At 38.3% G+C, this 21,916-nt stretch overlaps 1 protein-coding gene across 3 annotated transcripts in view; it reads left to right on the forward strand.

Annotated features, from left to right (window-relative positions):
• MTMR2 (myotubularin related protein 2) overlaps positions 1 to 21,916 on the forward strand; it is a 111,600-nt gene that overhangs the window by 77,294 nt on the left and 12,390 nt on the right. For all 3 annotated transcript variants that reach the window (XM_060399672.1, XM_027979149.3, XM_060399671.1), the window contains 5 exons: positions 943 to 1,044; positions 2,114 to 2,197; positions 11,782 to 11,931; positions 12,675 to 12,863; positions 20,899 to 21,084. In XM_060399672.1, coding sequence (XP_060255655.1) covers positions 943 to 1,044; positions 2,114 to 2,197; positions 11,782 to 11,931; positions 12,675 to 12,863; positions 20,899 to 21,084 — 711 coding nt within the window. The remainder of the gene's footprint in view (positions 1 to 942; positions 1,045 to 2,113; positions 2,198 to 11,781; positions 11,932 to 12,674; positions 12,864 to 20,898; positions 21,085 to 21,916) is intronic.

The following is a 21,916-nucleotide window of genomic DNA, read 5'->3' on the forward strand; positions in this document are numbered from 1 at the left end:
ATTCTTTCTAGATGAGTCTGAGTGAACTCCAGGAGATGGTGATGAACAGGGAGGCCTGGCGTGCTGCGATTCATGGGGTCGCAAAGAGTCGGACACGACTGAGCGACTGAACTGAACTGAACTGACCTGAACTAGATGAAAACAAAATGAATAGTCTTGAAATTATTCTTAATCCCAATTTTTTTTCGTGCTGCTAAAATCTCACTAAACTGGAATGTGGTTATCTACATTCAGTCTGAATGTAGAAACCTGCTTGAAAACAAATAAAGGAAGGGAACTTTGGTTTTATATCTGAATGTAGAGCCTGGATGATATCAACCAGACTATTCAGAATTTTTGCTAGTAGATGATTGAAGAACCTGGGACCTGGAATGGAGGAAGACTTTTAGGCAGAGTTTTGGTTTTATCAGTCTAGTAGCCAGAGACTTATGAATTAAAGATCAATGGAAGTGAGTCCTGGGAAGGAATTATATATAGGAAAATGATCACCAAGCTTAATTGGAGTGAAGACTTTATGAAATATGTAGCAATAGCTAATCAGGTTTTTGGTGGGGAAATTCATAACAGAAAATGGCCTTTAACGGGGAAGGACATACTGTTGACAGTGTGTGTATGACTCGTGTAATACTGTGATTTCAGATATAACATCTCTAATCTCCGGTGCCTACATCAGGTGCTGCCTCCTTCAGTGGCCCAACTTGAATTCATAAACAGAGGGGATTTCTATTCTCTGAATCCCACCTTGTATCCTGTGTTTATTTTATTTCTCTTAATAAGGCATTGTAACTTCCCTTCCTCCAGGGGCTGTTGTCTGATCTATTTTTGTATCCCTCATTCACAGACCTTAACGTTTTACAAGATAGTTCCAAGTTGCCTTATTTATTCATTAAATAAAAAGTTAGCAAACAGTGATAGGTGACTTGAATCGTGACTCTTTTCTAGGATATTCGGAATTTACGATTTGCTCATAAACCTGAGGGGCGAACAAGAAGATCAATATTTGAAAATCTAATGAAATATGCATTTCCTGTCTCTAATAACCTGGTAAGATTTCTTCTATCTTTGAAAAATCTATTATAATTATTAGTGTAGTGTAAAGAAACTTGTATAGGCTATCTAGAATCTTGGTGTTTGCAGTCTCACTTTGCCTTTTAATCAGATGTGTAGTTTAGGTTTAATTCAATCTATGGGACCAGTCTTTCTAAGATATAAAATGAGGAAACTGGACTGATTTTTGAGGTTCATTCCTGCAGATTGACATTGTTTAATTATGTGATCTTTATATCCAGGATGTTTCCATGATGAAAATCTGTATGTGAAATCTCCTTTTTAATTGAGAGCTGAGAGTTAAGTCTAGCAATATTGGAGGAAAGGTGGATCAATACTTAGAACTGAGTTTCTTCTGCATGCTATTAACAGTGTTAGGTTTACTCATTTATTTTATATAATCTAATGTCCAAAGTAGCCCTATGGTGGTAAATATTATTTATCCAGATTTTAAAGTTGAAACCAGAAGCAGGTAAGCAGTTAACTCAGTGGCACAGTTAGTTAAGAGTAAAATTTAGAATCGGTTTTGGTTTTCTGACTCAAGTTTAAATGGTTTTCATCATAGTTGTTCCTGCCATTCTGTCCATATTAATAATAAATTTTCATTTTTGATACATAGATTGCATGCCCCCAAATAAAAATTTTTTCAGTATGTTTTAGAATATGTTGCATTATCTGTAAAGCTGCTTAATTGTTGACATCTCTGATGTCTAATTAATTAATGATATCAGAAGTTGTCTTTTTTATGTGATGTCTTTCATTATTTAGAAGTAAACCTAAAACAGCTACTAAAGATATCTGAAGGAATTGTGGTAATATGTTAGCATTTGATAAATCTTGGTGGCAGGCCTTTGTGCTTTTCTGTGTTTGAAAAATACAAAAAAAGCAATAAACTTTCAAAATTACAAAACAAACGCTTAAAACAACAATTGAAAACAAAGGATACCAGTACAAAATATCCTTTCAGATAAGTCAATGAAAACTTGGGGTATGATAAAGGTACATTTCTGATTCATTACCTTCTTAAAGGTCTTTTTTAGCTATTAACTCTGTTTACCTTTTGTAGTCTCTTTTTGCTTTTGAGTATAAAGAAGTATTCCCTGAAAATGGGTGGAAGCTATATGACTCTCTTTCGGAGTATAGAAGGCAGGTAAGTACTTAAAAAAATTTTTTTTTGATATTCTATATTCTTTAATACAACAAAACTTTCATGAATAGAAGTGAACAAACAGCTTTATATAGTTATGTGGTTTTTTGTTGTTGTAAGTAATAACCCATAATGGAAAAAAATTTAAAAATATACATAGCTGAATCACTTTGTGGTACATCTGAAACTAATTCAATATTGTAAATCAGCTGTACTTCAGTTTAAAAAAGAGTAAATAAACAGATACACACATTCAGAAAAGAGAATTATGAGATTAGGAAATACAGTAGTCAGAATAGAGCATTGGACTCTATACAGGTGCTTTATGGTCTTTGACTTTAAAAGATTAAAAATTAATCCATTAATTTATTAACTTTTTGCTGGAGAGTTAGGTACTTTGTCTCTGGGTCAACTATGTTAAAGTCTATTGGAGAGGACACTACTTGGTGTAGTTTATTACCAAAGAAAATGAAGATAATCTCTTTTTTCTGTTTCTTTCCTTGTTTTCATTGAAATATAATTGACATACAACATTCTATTAGTTTCAGGTATATCAGATGATGATTTAATATTTACATGTATTGTGAAATGATTACCACAGTACTTGTTAACAGCTCACCTGTGTCACCATACACAGTTACAGAATTTGTTTTCTTGTGATGCGATCTTTCAAGATTATTCTCTTTGCAACTTTCAAATATGCACTACAGTATTAATTGTGGTTACCATGCCTTACATTATCCCGGTAACTACATTACTTTTTAACTGGAAGTTTGTACCTTACGACTTCCTTTACCATTTCTGCCCACTCCTGACTCCCTACTTCCAGTAATCAACCATGAGTCGGTTCCCTTTATATATGAGTTTGGGTTTTTTTGGTCATTTTTGTTTTTTAATTCCACATGTAAGTGAGATCATCGTACAATACTTGCTTTCTCTGTTTTATTTAACTTATATCCTCAAGTTCCATCCATGTTGTCACAGAGTGACAAGCTCTTTTTCATGGCTGAATAAAATTCCATTCAAGAGCCAACTCATTGAAAAAGACCCTGATGCTGAGAAGACTGAAGGCAAAGGAGAGGGGCAGCAGAGGATGAGATGGTTTGATAGTATCACTAACTCAATGGACATGAATTTGGCCTAACTCCAGGAGGTAGTGGAGGACAGAGGAGCCGGCTGTGCTATAGTCCATGGGGTCTCAAAGAGCTGGCCATGACTTAGTGACTGAACGGTAATATAATTCCATTTAGAGTGGGAGTGATTTCTCTATCTTACTATATGTATGTATATATATGTTTGTGTGTCAGTTCAGTCGCTCAGCTGTGTCTGACTCTTTGTGACTCCATGAATCACAGCACGCCACGCCTCCCTGTCCGTCACCAACTCCCGGAATTCACTCAGACTCACGTCCATCCAGTCAGTGATGCCATCCAGCCATCTCATCCTCTGTCGTCCCCTTCTCCTCCTGCCCTCAATCCCCCCCAGCATCAGCGTCTTTTCCAATGAGTCAACTCTTCACATGAGGTGGCCAAAGTACTGGAGATTCAGCTTTAGCATCATTCCTTCCAAAGAAATCCTAGGGCTGATCTCCTTCAGAATGGACTTGTTGGATCTCCTTGCTGTCCAAGGCACTCTCAAGAGTCTTCTCCAACACCACAGTTCAAAAGCATCAGTTCTTTGGCACTTAGCTTGATGTGTGCTCAATTGCTCAGATGTGCACTGCTCCTTGAAACCCCATGGACTGTAGCCTACCAGGCTCCTCTGTCCATGGGATTTTTCAGAAAGGAATATAGGAGTGGGTTGCCATTTCCTCCTCCGGGGACCTTCCTGACCCAGGGGCAAAGCTGTGTCTCCTGCATTGGTAGGTGGATTCTTTACCACTGAGCTGCCTGGGAAGCCCCCGTATATTATTATGTATGTATATTACATGTTCTTCATTCATTCATTCATTCATCAGTGGGCACTTAACATTGTGTCCTTATGTTGGCTATTGTAAATAATGCCGCGGTGACAGGGGAAGCATATATCTTTTTGAGTTAATGTTTTCAAAATGGAATTGCTGGATCATATAGCAGTTCTATTTTCAATTTTTTGAAGACCTGCCATACTGTTTCCCCTAGTGGCTGCACATTTGCATTCCCAGCAACAGTGCACAAGGGTTCCTTTTTCTGCACATCCTTGCCAACACTTGTGATTTGTTTTTTATTTTTTTCTTTTATGATTACGATTCTATCAGGTTTGAGGCAGTATCTCGTTGTAGTTTTGATTTGCATTTCCCCATTAGTGATGTAGAGCGTTGTTTCATGTGTCTTCTGGCCCTTTGTATGTCTTTGGAAAAATGTTTATTCAAATCCTTTTCTCATTTTTAATCGGATTTTTGGTCATTTTTAAGTTCTTTATATATTTTGGATATTAATAGCCTTATACATGGCACTCTATGGAACTGGAGAAAATATTTGCAAACCATGTATCTGATAAGGGTGTTAATATCCAAAATATATAAAGAGCTTGAACTTTAACATAAATGTTGAGACTAAAGATAGAGCATCAGAATAATTCTTTGTCTGTCTTTTAAATTAAAAGTTGAATTCAGTAATTTACTGTATAAAATTCAAAAGATATGAAAGGATATACTTGAAGGTTTTCCTTCTGGGCCAGCATTTTTCCCAGCTGTCCCAGCTCTTCTCCCTTTAGGAAATAACTTTACTCACCACTTGTATATCCTTTCAGAGATTTTATGCTACATACCCTGTATATGTGTGTTCAGTTCAGTTCAGTTGCTCAGTCGTGTCTGACTCTTTGCGACCCCATGAATCGCAGCATGCCAGGCCTCCCTGTCCATCACCAGTTCCCGGAGTTCACTCAAACTCAAGTCCATAGAGTCGGTGATGCCATCCAACCATCTCATCCTCGGTCGTCCCCTTCTCCTCCTGCCCCCAATCCCTCCCAGCATGAGAGTCTTTTCCAGTGAGTCAACTCTTCACATGAGGTGGCCAAAGTACTGGAATTTCAGCTTTAGCATCATTCCTTCCAAAGAACACCCAGGGCTGATCTTCTTTAAAATGGACTGGTTGGATCTCCTTGCAGTCCAAGGGACTCCCAAGAGTCTTCTCCAACACCATAGTTCAAAAGCATCAGTTCTTTGGCACTCAGCTTTCTTCACAGTCCAACTCTCGCATCCATACATGACCACTGGAAAAACCCTAGCCTTGACTAGACGGACCTTTGTTGGCAAAGTAATGTCTCTGCTTTTCAACATCCTATCTAGGTTAGTCATAACTTTTCTTCCAAGGTGTAAGCATCTTTTAATTTCATGGCTGGAATCACCATCTGCAGTGATTTTGGAGCCCCCAGAAATAAAGTTTGACACTGTTTCCACTGTTTCCCCATCTATTTCCCATGAAGTGATGGGACCGGATGCCATGATGTACATTATTATTATTTTTAAAGCAGATAATAGCATTCTCTGCACACTGTATATATCTTTTCCATTTAATACATTTTGGAGATTATACCATCTCAGAATCATGGGCCACTCTATTCTTTTTTTCTTTGAAAGTGAGATATCATTCACATACCATAAGATTTTCTACTTTTAAGTGTACAACCCACTATTGTTTAACATATGAAGTTGTGCAGCTGTCACCACAGTCTGCTGCCAGAGCATTTGCGAGACTCCACTTCTGAATGCTAGCTCTAGCTCTTGCTTAGTTCTCACACTTAGAGGTGTGAGGTAATTTTCACTTACCTTTATGGATTTTTTGAGGAGTTAGTGTGATATGCAGGAAGGTGCATTGTAAACCATAGAAATCTATCTAAATGATTATTATTGTATTTATTACACTGTAAAGCTCTAAAAACAAATCATGATTGGTTCGCTTTTTTGTGTGCTGTTGCTGAAACACAAAAGGAAAGTCACATTAAATGCATAGACTTATCCATTATCATGCCTAAAGAAATTAGATCATATATTTTTAAAATGGACAAAACTATGAATAACCATTTAAGTTTTCTGTGTGGGTGAATATTCGTTTAATTGTCTCTTGACACATATAGTGATTTACAGAGGACTCTGAAATTTGTGGGTAAGGTAAAGAGAAATCATCAGGTTGCTAAAATGGTAAAAATCAGTAAATAAAAAATAAGTATGGTCTTCTGCACGAATAATCATATGGTAGATATCTTGGTTAACAAGTCTGAGAGCACTCAAGTACAGCCAAGGAAAATAGAATTTTATTCTCAGAGCTGAGATGTAACTAACAAGGAAAGCTATAATCCATTTAATTTGGTTGTAAATTGACTCTGACAAATGGATACATTAACTGAAGGGCAGTGATTTTTGTGGAGAGCAGAAAGATGTATGTCAGAGATCAATAGTTGTCAGTATGTCTTTTAACAGTGTCTACAAAGAAAGTATGGCTGACTAGCCAACTCCAGTTTGCTGCTTGGAAGGCAGTTCCTTTAGTGGAGATAGTTATGTCAGTTTCTCTAAGAATGAGGAGAACGAGAGCCCTTAAGGTAATGGCTTACCTCAATGGTTCTACTCCATACTAGCCATTTTTCTGAAATGTGCTGTATGCTCAGTCACTTGGATTGTGTCCGAATGATTCTTTTGTGACCCTATGGACCGTAGCCCACCAGGCTCCTTTGTCCACGGGATTCTCAAGGCAAGAATACAGGAGTGTGTTGCCAAGCCCTCCTCCAAGGTCTCTTCCCAACCCAGGGATTGAACCTTCATCTCCTGTGGCTCTTGAATTGCTGAGCCACTGGGAGAGCCTATTTTTGTTTTTTTCTGAAGAAGATGACACAATCTCAGTGGTTACAGCAGTTCTCCCTGGCAGTGATTTTTGAAGGATATGGGAAGACGGTGAGAGAGAGAGAGGAGTTAAATACCTGGGTTCAAGGTGGTACACTAGGATCTCAAGAGATCTGACCCTTTCAGCTTCGACTCTGTATTTTCTAAGAAAACTTCAAAAGCCAGTTTTTCTTCGTATAGAAGCTTCCTTATGGTTCATTGATTTCTTCATTCGTTAATCAGATTCATGTATCACCTAGTGTGTGTTAGTGGCTAAAGCAGAAAGACACAATCCTGACTCCCAAAGGATACATGTTTAATGGCAGATTCAAAGAAATAAACTAATAATCAAAATATATGGTCATGAATCCTGTGATTAATAGAGCAAGTACTCCGGTGAGAGAACATGATGCCATCTGGAAACAGAAGGTGTTTGGTTTAGGCTGGACTACAGCAAGCACCAGAGAGTGCTGCAGAGTGGCCAGAGATCAGCAGGGAAAAGCAAGGGTGTGAGGAGCTTTGTCAAGTCCTGTCTAGAGTTCTAAATGTATCTGAAAAGAAATAGGTAGCCATTGATAGTTTTAGGCAGAAGAATGACATGATAACTTTTGCATCTTAAAAGAATTTTGAGGCAGTGTGGAGAATGGATTGCAGAGGTACAGAAGAGAAGTGAGGCTTGAGAGGAGTGAGCCAAGTTTTCTGGTGCTTTTGGAAGAAAAAAAATCCTAAAAATTGATTGTTGATTGGATGAGTTAAAGATGGCAGTCAGTTTCTTGGTTCTGGACCGTTTAGGTATGATGTAAACCAAATCCCTGATGATTATACAGTGGAAATTAGAAATAGATTTAAGGGACTAGGTCTGACAGACAGAGTGCCTGATGAACTATGGACGGAGATTCATGGCATTGTACAGGAGACAGGGATCAGGACCATCCCCAAGAAAAAGAAAAGCAAAAAAGCAAAATGGCTGTCTGAGGGGGCCTTACAAACACCTGTGAAAAGAAGAGAAGGGAAAAGGAAAGATACAGGCATCTGAATGCAGAGTTCCAAAGAGTAGCAAGGCGAGGTAAGAAAGCCTTCCTCAGCAATCAGTGCAAAGAAATAGAGGAAAACAACAGAATGGGAAAGACTAGAGATCTCTTCAAGAAAATTAGAGATACCAAGGGACCATTTCATGCAATTATAGGCAAAATAAAGGACAGAAATGGTATGGACCTAATGAAAGCAGAAGATATTAAGAAGAGGTGGCAAGAACACACAGAAGAACTATACAAAAAAAGATCTTCATGACCCAGATAATCATGATGGTGTGATCACTCACCTAGAGCCAGACATCCTGGAATGTGAAGTCAAGTGGGCCTTAGAAAGCGTCACTGCGAACAAAGCTAGTGGAGGTGATGGAATTCCAGTTGAGCTGTTTCAAATGCTAAAAGATGATGCTGTGAAAGTGCTGCACTCAATATGCCAGCAAATTTGGAAAACTCAGCAGTGGCCACAGGACTGGAAAAGGTCAGTTTTCATTCCAGTCCCAAAGAAAGGCAATGCCAAAGAATGCTCAAACTACCACACAGTTGCACTCATCTCAGACACTAGTAAAGTAATGCTCAAAATTCTTCAAGCCAGACTTCAACAATACATGAACTGTGAACTCCCTGATGTTCAAGCTGGCTTTAGAAAAGGCAGAAGAACCAGAGATCAAATTGCCAACATCCGTTGGATCATTGAAAAAGCATGAGAATTCCGGAAAAACATCTATTTCTGCTTTATTGACTATGCCAAAGCCTTTGACTGTGTGGATCACAAGAAACTGTGGAAAATTCTGAAAGAGATGGGAATACCAGACCACCTAACCTGCCTCTTGAGAAATCTGTATGCAGGTCAGGAAGCAACAGTTAGAACTGGACATGGAACAACAGACTGGTTCCAAATAGGAAAAGGAGTACGTCAAGGCTGTATATTGTCACCCTGCTTATTTAACTTCTATGCAGAGTACATCATGAGAAATGCTGGGCTGGATGAAGCGCAAGCTGGAATCAAGATTGCAGGGAGAAATATCAATAACCTCAGATAAGCAGATAATACCACCCTTATGTAAGCAGAAAGTGAAGAAGAACTAAAGAGCCTCTTGATGAAAGTGAAAGAGCAGAGCGAAAAAGTTGGCTTAAAACTCAACATTTAGAAAATAAATGGTCCCATCACCTCATGGCAAATAAATGTGGAAAACAGTGCCAGACTTTTTTTGGGGGTGCTCCAAAATCACTGCAGATGGTGACTGCAGCCATGACATTAAAAGACACTTACTCGTTGGAAGAAAAGCTGAGACCAACCTAGCTAAGTCACTTCAGTCATGTCTGACTCTGTGCAACCCCATGGACGGCACCCCACTAGTCTCCTCTGTCCCTGGGATTCTCCAGGCAAGAGTACTGGAGTGGGTTGCCATTTCCTTCTCCATGCATGAAAGTGAAAAATGAAAGTGAAGTCGCTCAGTTGTAGACAGCATATTAAAAAGAAAAGACATTACTTTGCCAAGAAATGTCCGTCTAGTCAAAGCTATGGTTTTTCCAGTAGTCATGTATGGATGTGAGAGTTGGACTATAAAGAAAGCTGAGCGCCGAAGAATTGATGCTTTTGAACTGTGATGTTGGAGAAGACTCTTGAGAGTCCCTGGACTGCAAGGAGATCCAACCAGTCTATCCAAAAGGAAATCAGTCCTGAATATTCACTGGAAGAACTGATGCTGAAGCTGAAACTCCAACACTTTGGCCATTTCATGTGAAGAACTGACTCATTGGAAAAGACCCCGGTGCTGGGAAAGATTGAAGGCGGGAGGAGAAGGGGAAGACAGGATGAGATGGTTGGATGGCATCACTGACTCAATGGACATGAGTTTGAGTAAACTCCTGGAGTTGGTGATGGACAGGGAGGCTTGGTGTGCTGCAGTCCATGGGGTCACAAAGAGTCAGACACGACTGAGTGACTGAACTGGACTGAAGTTTCTTAATTGAGCACTTCCTCTATAAACTCACCAGTTCATTGTACATTATTTTTTTTATTATTACATGTAAATATGTTTTAAACATCTTTAATTAAACCTTTCTTTTATTACTGAAAATAAGTTTGGATTTTACCTGAGTATAAAGTTGAGGAAGGCAAGAGGAAAGGAGATATGTAGATCATAGGTAGCAAGTTAGGGCCAGGCTAAATAACTGGGGTAAATAGTATGTAAGGCACTGATGATAAAATGGCTAGTGTAAATGGAAACTCTGTTGATAATATTTATCACATGATTACTGGGAACAAATTTCGCCTTCTTTCTGATTAAAATTTAGTAAATTTATTTTTACTTTTGCCTGCGATGTATCTTTGTCACTGGACTTGGGCTGCTTTCTCTGAGTGCACAGGCTTCTCGTCGCTGTCGCTTCTCTTCCTGTGGAGCAGGGGCCCCAGGTGCGGGCCTCAGAGCTGCGGCACGCGGGTCCTGGAACACGCAGGTCCTGGAACACGCAGGTTCCAGCACAGGCTCAGGAGTTGTGGCGCATGGCTTAGTTGCCCCGTGCCATTTGTGATCTTCCTGGACCAGGGATAGAAACCCTGTCTCCTGCGTTGGCAGGTATATTCCCATCCACTCTAGTACAGGGAAGTCCTCCCTTCTTTCTTAATTTTAATATCTTTTTGGGTGTGTGGCAACAGCTTGAGAAATACCCCTTTGGAGGAGAAGTATCTCCTGCATTTTGATTTCAGGTTTTTATAACAATTTTGTGAATCATAGTGAAATTTTTCTTGAGGCACTGTGTGTTTTGTTATAGAAAGGATAGGTTCAGAATTTACACGGAGTTTTTTACTGCCTTTAGCCAAGTTATAAGCTGTGCCACAGTCTCTCCATCTCTGCAGTGGCGCTAATGAAGCCTGAGTGCAGTAGAGTGTGTGTGCACGCGCATGCTTGTGCAGGCATAGCGCCTGCAGGTAGTGAATGCTCGATACGTGCATAGACGCATTTTTACTGTAACTTGGTTTCTTTCCATTCTTTTTCTGTTTATTATGAGTTGTCAGAGGTAATAAAATTAAAAATAAATGTATTTTATTAATTCTAACCATTTACTGTGATGGCTTTATTTTCTATACTAATGGAGGATGGGAATTTTAAAGTGTCTTATTAAGTAATTGTATATGTGAAGTGGTATACCAGTTATAAATATAACAAACCTGTAAGGACCAAAGTTTAACAATTGATGGGTATTAAAAAAAAATGTTTCTTTTGCTTCTTTTTTTTGGGGGGGGGTGGCTTTGCCTTCTGTTACTTTCTTGTTTTTCTCATATGTTTTACATTAGCGACATCAATACTGTAAAATTCACTTTATGTATATGTGATAAATATGTGCATAGCATTCTAGTGGATGCTTCGTGCCTGCCTTCAGACATTTCTTTGTACAGATGAATGGCAGCAAAGTCAGTCATCCAGTCAAACTATATGAGACTGTTCTTTTTAAAGACAAGAACATTTTTTAGTCTTACTGTTTCCTTTGATATGTTTAGGACAGACCCAGCACTCAGTCAGTATTTAATAACATAATAAATCTGTTAACATAAAACTGAGTGCCAAAATGAATACAGATTTTCTATGTTATAAGGTCTCATCCTAAAAGCCTGATCACCATAGGCAGACAATAACTATTCCAACAACTTAAGAGATGGATAGTGGAGTTTAAGAGAAGTTGAGTAGGAGCCTTCTGTTGTAATGTTTTCAGATATTTCTCTTAGGCAGTGATTTGTCTTATGTTTATTTAACATGTAGGGAATTCCAAATGAAAGCTGGAGAATAACAAAGATAAATGAACGATATGAGCTCTGTGATACCTACCCTGCCCTCTTGGTTGTTCCGGCAAATATCCCTGATGAAGAGTTGAAGAGAGTGGCTTCCTTCAGATCACGGGGCCGTATCCCAGTAAGTGTGAAGCTGTGCTGAAGCTTCCTCATTGTTTTTGTGCTCCATATAGTACAGAGGATAATGAATGGGGGATTGGGTGCGGGATAAATACAGCTACAGCAGCGGGTCCTCTGTGGGGCTATTAGGGAATGAGTTATTGAGTAAAATTAAAACCAGAGGAAAGACTTAGACTAAAGAGGTTTCTGGAGAGTTTGAAATGGGTATAAAAGAGCTACTCAGAATTGCATGGCTCTTAACTTGAAGTCAGAGTTGGCTCTGGTATTATTCACTATTTCTTTATCTTATACAGTTGGTCATAGTGATAAATGCTCTCTTCCTTTAAATCCTGGAATGAAGAAAACCGTACAAATTTGTGATGAATTTCTGTATTCTGGAAAGATAAGCTCTAATAATTTTAGGTACAAAAATGTGTAGACTCTGAACACTATAATTGGGCATTTTTGCTGAACTTTAAAAATGGAGTTTACTTAAGCCCCCTTTTAATGTATTTTTTCCTAGAGACAATAGTTTTAATTAATGACTCTTCAAAATCAATATCTGATTAATAAGACCAAGTTTTCCACATGCCAGAGTTGACTTGAAAGAAAAATGATGATTTTTTATAGCAGCTTCATATTTCCTTTCATGGCTCAGCTTTGAATCCAGTTAGAAAACAGAGTTTTACTGAGTAATGTTTTGGGGAAGAACTATAAATAGACAAGCATGTCAAAGGGTGTGTTGCCACTTTTCCTCCCATTAAGGTTTTGTCATGGATTCATCCTGAAAGTCAAGCCACAATCACTCGGTGTAGCCAGCCCATGGTGGGGGTGAGTGGGAAGCGAAGCAAAGAAGATGAAAAATACCTTCAAGCTATTATGGACTCCAATGCCCAATCTCATAAAATCTTTATATTCGACGCCCGGCCAAGTGTTAATGCAGTTGCCAATAAGGTGAGATCCTCTTTCAGTAATTAAGATTATAGTTACAGTTTCATGAGTTTGTCAGGAGGTAGTTCAGTGGTAAAGAATCCGCCTGCAATGCAGGAGACCCTGGTTTGATCCCTGGGTCGGGAAGATGCCCTGGAGTAGGAAGTGGCAACCTGCTCCAGTATTCTTGCCTGGAGAATTCTGTGGACAAAGGAGCCTGGAGGGTTACTGTCCATGAGGTCACAATGAGTTGGATGTGACTGAGCGTGCGCACATGTACACAGTGCAGTAGGATGAGCTTAGGCTTTTCATATGCTAAAGATACAGATTCTAATCCTGGCTCTTCTACTTGATAGTATAACTTAAAAAATTTTTATTTTTAATTTTATATTGAAGTATGGTTGATTAACAATGTTGTGTTTCAGGTGTACAGCAAAGTGACTCAGTTATACATGTATCTTTTCTTTTTCAAATTCTTATTCCTATATAGGTTATTACAGAATATTGATCAGAATTACCTGTGCTTATTGGTCCTTACTGGTTTTCTGTTTTCAAAATATCAGTGTGTACATGTCAATCCCATTTAATTTTGATCGTTCTAGTAACTTTAATTGGCTTTTTTGTAAAATGAGAATCATAAAAACTAACAGAGTTGTTTTTGGGGCAAAACTCACTTGATAAACTGTTGTTTTAGGAGCAAGACTCTCCCTTCTCCAAACTGGGCACCAAACTGAGTTTGTGGGACTGAACTCTGCCCAGCACCCTTGTAGGAATCATGCAGAGTTCTCAGTGACCAGTGCTGCTCTCTTCTGGCAAGCCTCTGCCTGTACAAGCTAGTCACACTGAAGACGGCAGTTGAAGCAGTGGTCCTGATTTCTGCTATGGAATAAATATTAGCATTGTGGAAACAGAAATTCTGGTCCATTTGGAAAAATCTACTACTGGAGAAGAAAAGAGGAGAGAGAGAGTTTAGCTTTAAAAAATTACCTCACAGATAAGACAAAGAAAAAAACCCACACGGCTTCCCTCCAAAACTGAAACACCCCGAATTCTATACCTAAATAAGAGACACAATTGTTTTGGTTATTTAGGTTATTTTTTTTTCTTTTTTTGCTATTATAAACATTGCTGGGGTGATCATCCTTTAATTAAATTATGGAGCATGTACTTAATTATTTCTATCCTGTTTAGTGTTTTGAGGACACTTTGAATTCCAGGCATTCCCTGTTAAACTGTAAATATTTCCCCTTAAAGGCGAAACAGGACACTGTACATATGAAACTGGTTCCCCAGGGACTGGTGTGTATTTTCCCAGTAATTACTTACACCATGAGTTAGCAGGAATGAGACTCATTGTCTAGGATGAGGGACTCCCCTGGTGGTCCGGTGGGTAAGACTCCATGCTTCTAATGCAGGGAATGCTGTTTTATGCCTGGTCAGGGAACAAGATCCCACATGCCGCAACTAAGACCCGGTATGGCTGAATAAATAAATAAAATATATTCTTTTAAAAAGATGTTTTCTAGGATGAGAAGCGTATAAAGGCAGAAAAGGGAGTAGGCAAAATGTTATATTCCTTATAAAATGATTCCCATATGTATTTCACTATGGAAATCTCTTTCTTAATGAAGACTGGTGTATTTTATGTATTGGGACATTTTTCTGATCATAAAATATGTAATAAACAACAAAAATCCAGGAAGGGATAGGCAAAGTGAAGGAATAAAAAGCACCTATAATTACTGATCTTTGGTATATTTTCTCCCACTATTTTTCCTATACATTAAATATTGATTGTTTTGTTTCATTGTTTTTCATTTTTATAAAAAATATTTCTTTCCAATAACTGTTCTTGAGAAATACTTTAGAGTACTCATCATATAGCTATGTCATTGTTTACTTAATCATTCTTCTAATTTAGATGTTTAATATTTAGTATTTTAAATATGACTAAAACAAGTACCTTTTGTTGACATTTTTGCTCCCTAGCTATACCATTACTGTATCCTAATTTTAAATGTTCATATTTTTAAAAGTTTTGCACATATTGCCGTCATTCTTCAGGAAAGTTAGTTTGCCAGCTAGATAGATATCTTTTCTCTTGATGTTTTATTGAGATATAATTGACTTAGAAAAGTATATGTTTGAGGTATGCAGCATATTGATTTGAAATACATATGTATTGTGAAATGATCACCACAGTAAGCTTAGTTAACATCCATCACTTCACATAGTTATGGTGTCTTTTTCCTTGTGATGAGAATTTTTTAAATTTACTCTCTTAGCAACTTACAAATATATGGTATAGTATTGTTGACCATAGTCATCACATTGTACATTATATCCCCACAACTTATTTATCTTTTAACTGGAAGTTTGTACCTTTCGACCACCTTCACCCAATATCCACCTGCTCTATCTCCCTTTTAAAATTTGCAAAAGCATACATATTTTTTGCAACAAATATTTTTTATCTTCATGGCAAGAGTATTTTTTTTAGCAGTGTAAATATGTGTGAATAGTGTGAATCTGTGTGATACAGCACTGTGTGAAACAGTGTGTGAAATGTGTGAAACAGAGTGAATATGTGTGGAACCGTGTGACTGAGGCAACTTCTTTTGCAGTCATGAGCCATATCAAGAATTAAAGCTTTACTAGCCACTAAGCCTTCCATGTGCGCCTTACCCCAATCAGATTTGCCTTCTACCCCTGCTAAAGGTAACCAGTATCCTAACTTTTATAGTAGTCATCTGCTTACATTACTTAATCTGTTGTTACTGAAGTATACACATCACTAGTCTCTGTAGTTTAGCCTCGCCTTGTTAAGATTGTGTTTGTATTTAAGTTTCTCTTCATCCACAGTCTTCCCCTTGCGCTTCCCTGCCTGATTCCCCCCTTCTCTCCAGTATATTTTACTGTGGAGTTTCCCACAGTCCAGACTTTGCTGATTGTGCTATGGTACGTTCTGTCCTCTGAATTTCCTTCACATGAATTCAGAGGTTTATTCAGATTTAGGTTCAGTTCCTTTGGCAAAGCTGTAGGGGATACATCAGGAGGCACACAATTTGTGCCTGATTCTTCTTTTTGGATATTAGCAACTGATCAAGCTCAGTGCTGAGATCTGTTATTTCAGTGGGGTTGCAAAATGGTGATACTCTTAAGTTCATAATTTTCTTTTCAGCTATTAGTTGAACTCTTTCTAAAAAGAAGCACTTTCTCTTATCTAAATTGTGTTTAATCAGCAGTTCAGTTCATATAAGAAACCAGGGTAAATACTTGATTCCTTTTCCTTATTTACCAGTTTTCTCAATAATAAATTTACTCCCTCCCATCCCAGGAGTATGACTAATTTTTTAAAGTGTCATTATGAATGCAGTGGGGCTTCCCAGGTGGAACAGTGGTTAAGAATTTGCCTGCTAGTGCAAGAGGCACAAGAGACACAGGTTCAATTTCTGGGTCAGGAAGATCTCCTAGAGTCGGAAATGGCAACCCACCCCAGTATTCTTGCCTGGAAAATTCCATGGACAGAGTAGTCTGGTGGGCTGTAGTCCATGGGGTCACAAAGAATTGGACACAACTAAGCACATATTGTGTTTGTATGTAGTCAGCAATTTCTAATTCATTGCAGATAGTATTAAAAATTTTTTTCCACCTTTGATCAAAAGGAGACTTTTCAAGTTACCTCCTGAGTGTGTTTGGCATGACCATAGTAAGTAATCTTTAGGCTTCCCTAGTGGCTCATCAATAAAGAATCTGCCTTCAATGCAGGAGATGTGGATTTGATCCCCAGGTCGGGAAGATACCCTGGAGGAGGGTATGGCAACCCACTCCAGTATTCTTGCCTGGAGAATCCCATGAACAGAGGAGCCTAACGGGGTACAGTGCTTGGCTTCGCAAAGAGTTGGACACAACTGAAGTATCTGAGCCACACACATCGTAATCTTTGCTATCTGGTATGATAAGATACAGCAGAGTCATCAGGAAATCTTGTATGTTTCCTGCCCCAGGCTTGGAATAGCCATTTCCCTAAGAAGTTCTGGTTTCTGTTAGTAGGAGATGGTATTTGAAACCATAATTTGGTGCTAAGGATACTTATTTGCTACTGGACTGGTCCAGTTTCTGAGTCTTTTCTGAATAGACTAGGTAATGGATAGAGCCAGGAAATGTTAATATATTTCTAAAGATAAAGTACTTCATGAGTTCATACTGGTGCTTTCAGTTTGAATTCAGTGTTAAGAGTTTTTACATGTGTGCATGCATATATATGTCTGGCTCTTTACGGCTATGGACTGTGGCCGGCCAGGTGGCTCTTTGTCCATGGGAATCTCTAAGTAAGAATTCTGGAGTGGATTGCCATGCCCTCCTTCAGGGGATCTTCCTGACACCCCATCTCTTATGTCACCTACATTGGCAGGCAGGTTCTAACATAACTTCTTCAAAATTACATGTGTAACTCCTAACCCACCAGGAATGCTGATCCTCAAAGTCAGAGGGAATGATAAGATTTGTTATGTTACATAATTACTTGCTTTATCCTACCATGGTGCTAGAATAACAGTGTGACTAGTATCCCCAGTACATTTAGGGAAAAATTTTTTTGAACTTGCTCCCATTGTAAAATACATGTGTTGTATTTACATTGTCAGAGTAGGTAGTCTTTATACTCCCTTCTGTACACTTACTCTCCCTTTTACCTCTGACTTCGACAAGTAGCTCTATTTTGTGCACATAACCAGTTCTTATGTGGAAGTCTTTCTAGTCTTTTTCTCTTGTCTGAAGTTCAGTTCAGTTCAATTGCTCAGTCGTGTCCAAGTCTTTGTGACCCCATGAATTGCAGCACGCCAGGCCTCCCTGTCCGTCACCAACTCCCGGAGTTCACCCAAACTCATGTCCATAGAGTCAGTGATGCCATCCAGCCATCTCATCCTGTCGGCCCTTCTCCTCCTGCCCCCAATCCCTCCCAGCATCAGTCTTTTCCAGTGAGTCAACTCTTCGCATGAGGTGGCCAAAGTACTGGAGTTTCACCTTTAGCGTCACTCTTTCCAATGAACACCCAGGACTGATCTCCTTTAGAATGGACTGGTTGGATCTTGCAGTCCAAGGGACTCTCAAGAGTCTTCTCCAACACCACAGTTCAAAAGCATCAATTCTTCGGCGCTCAGCTTTTTTCACAGTCCAGCTCTCACATCCATACGTGACCACTGGAAAAACCATAGCCTTGACTAGATGGACTTTTGTTGGCAAAGTAATGGTCTCTGCTTTTGAATATGCTATCTAGGTTGGTCATAACTTTCCTTCCAAGGAGTAAGCATCTTTTAATTTCATGGCTGCAGTCACCATCTGCAGTGATTTTGGAGCCCCCCAAAATAAAGTCTGACACTGTATTCACTGTTTCCCATCTATTTCTCATAAAGTGGTGAGACCAGATGCCATGATCTTCATTTTCTGAATGTTGAGCTTTAAGCCAACTTTTTCACTCTTCTCTTTCACTTTCATCAAGAGGATTTTTAGTTCCTCTTCACTTTCTGCCATAAGGGTGGTGTCATCTGCATATCTGAGGTTATTGATCTTTCTCCTGGCAATCTTGATTCCAGCTTGTGCTTCTTTGAGCAGAGCTGATAGAAACAATATTCTGAGTTATTCACCTGCTGATAGCAGCTTATGAGGGACTTCCCAAGTGGAGCAGCAGAAAGAATCTGTCTGTCAGTACAGAAAGCGCAAGAGATGTGGGCTTGATGCCTGGGTTGGGAAGATCACCTGGAGCGGGAAATGGCAACCCACTCCAGTGTTCTTGCCTGGAAATTCTGTGGAAAGAGAAGTCTGGTGGGCTACAGTCAATGGGGTCCCAAAGAGTTGGTCACGACTGAGCATGGACATGGGTTGGGGGGACCAGCTTTTGTTCCTTATATTTATATTGGTTTTCCTGGGCATAAAATTCTTGATTTGCATTTGATTTTCTTGAATGTCTTAAATATATTGCCTTTTTTTTTGTCATAAAGTTTCAAAGTCTGATCATAAACTAAATTTCTTTTCTTTCTGAGTCACCCTTTTTACTTCTGTGTACAAAGAATTTTCTCTTTTGTTTTTCTTTGAAGTCCGGTTATTTTGCCAGAATATGTCTTAATGCTGTGTATTTTGGGTTTATATTATCAGGTATGCATGTGTGCTGTTTTCATTAGTAATTTCAATTTAAAAGCATCATGACTGTTTTCTTTAATCATAGTTCTTAGTATTTATTTCATTTCTTTGTTTTGGCTTTCTTCTTCAGGACTGCTATTACTCCTGAGTTGTCTCTTCTTTGCCTCTCTTCATCATTTGTCGCTTTCTCTTGAATCTTTTTTATGTCTTTCTAATTCCACTTTGGTTTTATATTTTACTTTTCACTGTCTGCTTCTTTTAATTTAACATCCACTGTATTCGTTTACTCTTGAGTTTCTTCTAATTTGGTCTTTATTTCTAATTTTTTTTCCCTTTTATTTCTATTTGTTTCCAAGTTCTTTCACTTAATCTGTGGGTTTCTCTAATAACTCATCTGTTAGAATGGACAGAACCCTTCTCGGTTTCAGCTGCACTTCTTAGATTGACCTGTTCTTTCCTGTAGTTCTGGAGGAAGAGAGCTAAAACCAGGAAGCAGAACAATAAAAACTGTAAGACTCTCTTGTGATTCCCTTGTTCTCTAGTCCATCTTATATACATTGCTTCCTTCTGCATTTGCTTACACATTCACCAATAGCATCGAGATCTTGTGACTGTTGGTGGTTTTGGGTTTTGATGGAATGCTCTGTCCTCTAGTTCTGTCTTCAGTGATTTTTTGTGTATCTTCGGTTTTACTATCTAGTTGCTCTGTTTTTAAATAATACCAGTTGTATTGAAATATAATTTACATGAAATGGATTCTTATCAATGTTTTTAGTGTATTTTCAATGTTACATGACAACCTTTGGCATAGTCATCAAGTTGTACGATTCTTGATTCCAGAGCATTTTCGTCCTGTGTGTTTTCGTGACAGGCTCTGTGTAGCTGCAATACTGCCTTGTTTCTAGGATTTGTTGCAAAACATTTGAATGTCCCTCTGCCCCTGGTGTGACCTGTCTTGACTCTCCAGAATAATCCTTGTTAACAGGGACCTAATGAAATGCTGTTAATTTTGTACTTGTGTCCATCTTGACTCTAAACCATTTCCCACACTATCAGTGTCAGAAAGGAAACTTGAATGTCTAGTCTTCACTAATTTGTTGTTGGTTAAGAGCTAAGTTTTATTGTTTTCAAAAATGTGATCTCTTAATTTTATATAACTACAGTGACTGTTCCAGTATCTTCCTAATTTTTTTTTCCATTAGTGCTCAAAGAGGCATGATTTTATACCTGAGATAAGAGGTATATTTTATCCAAAAGGCAAAAGAATATTTTATTCATAAAACAGAGAAAGATTCAACCCAGAAAAATATGGTTCTTTCCAGATGTATCTTACTGTGAACACCAAATATTTCTCATTCTATTCTGTAGATGTAGATTTACCTCTTTGAAAATAGTGATATTATTATTCTATAGTACTCTGTGCTTTTATATTTGTTTTGTCTTTTTATTTGATAATAATTGTGCAGTTACCCTAGAAGTCAGTCACCATGATTGCAAAGCACTTTGCAAATATTAAGATGAAATGAAGAAAAGCGTGGGTCAGGTGTAACCTAGACAGATGTCCCTGCACATGGAGCTTCAGTCTTCTGTATGAAATTATGTTTGGGTAGGACTTGAGATTTGGAGAGTGAAATTATAGTGCTTTAAGTATCTTCCTATATGTTATCGTATATAATTTTAGCAACAGCAACAAGAGGAAGTCAGGGTGAGCGTGTATATTCTTGTTTTATGAAGAACATGTGGGACAGCATGGTTGTGTTCAGTTGCCCTAAGCCAGCCACATTTTCCCATGGAGTTTCCAGTCCATCAGTGACATGTATCAGCTTTGATGCTTTTGGGTATTTTATGGTACTCTTTCAAGGATGTCATCATACAATGGATATGCATTCATTTTTTATTTCCTGTGATGTTATTTTTCCAGGCAAAAGGTGGAGGTTATGAAAGTGAAGATGCCTATCAAAATGCAGAACTAGTTTTTCTAGATATCCACAATATCCATGTTATGAGAGAATCTTTACGAAAACTTAAGGAGATTGTGTACCCCAACATTGAGGAGACCCACTGGTTGTCTAACTTGGAATCGACTCACTGGCTGGAACATATTAAGGTGGGTATATGTTACTCTTTCTTTAAACTGTTAGAGACTATCACACGAGGACTTTCTCTGCCCTCTTGTGTTATTGGCTCTTACAATTGAAATCAAGATGAAAGTACCTTTTTAAACAGTGAAGAATTGATAACTACTTTGATAATTAGAACTACTTTTAAGTTTTGGTGCTTGCATGAATTAGGTTTCTGCATTATGCGTTTGGTTCTGTTGTGCTTTTTTTCCCCTCTCTTTCCTATCCTGTCTGAATCTGCCCACCCTTCAGTTCCCGGGTCACTTCTTTGATAAAGTCTTCCCAGATGGAATTCATTTCCATTTTCTTTGAGCTTTTCATTTTACTTTTCTTTCCAGCTAATCAGATGCTCCCATGTACTTGATTTAATTACTTTTATATCTCAATTAATGTGGATAGCTGATTCATGGAGAGTTGGACAGGATAAATCATAGTTCTTCTTTGTCCCTACAGGAGCCAGGGTAGCACTATATGATGTAAATAAATCACCCAGTAAATAATCGTTACATAGCTTTTGAAAACCACTCTGGTCAGGCACATGAGGTGAAGTAGTTAAATGAAGGAGACTATATGAACCTCAGCTTGCCTAAATATAACGTTTGAAGCACCAAACATTATTTCAGTTAATATAGTTATAAATATTTTCAGATAGGTCTGAATGTCAGTAACATAGCTTACCAAAATATAGATCTCTCTATATTATATATAGATCTCTATATAATATATGAGGACATATATTAATATTAGGAAATAAATGGAAATAGGATTTTTCCTGTTAAGAAAGAGTAGATTATACTCACATTAAGTGCTCTAAAATTA

This window comes from Ovis aries, chromosome 15 (assembly GCF_016772045.2).
Source record: "Ovis aries strain OAR_USU_Benz2616 breed Rambouillet chromosome 15, ARS-UI_Ramb_v3.0, whole genome shotgun sequence".
Lineage (NCBI taxonomy): Eukaryota > Metazoa > Chordata > Mammalia > Artiodactyla > Bovidae > Ovis > Ovis aries.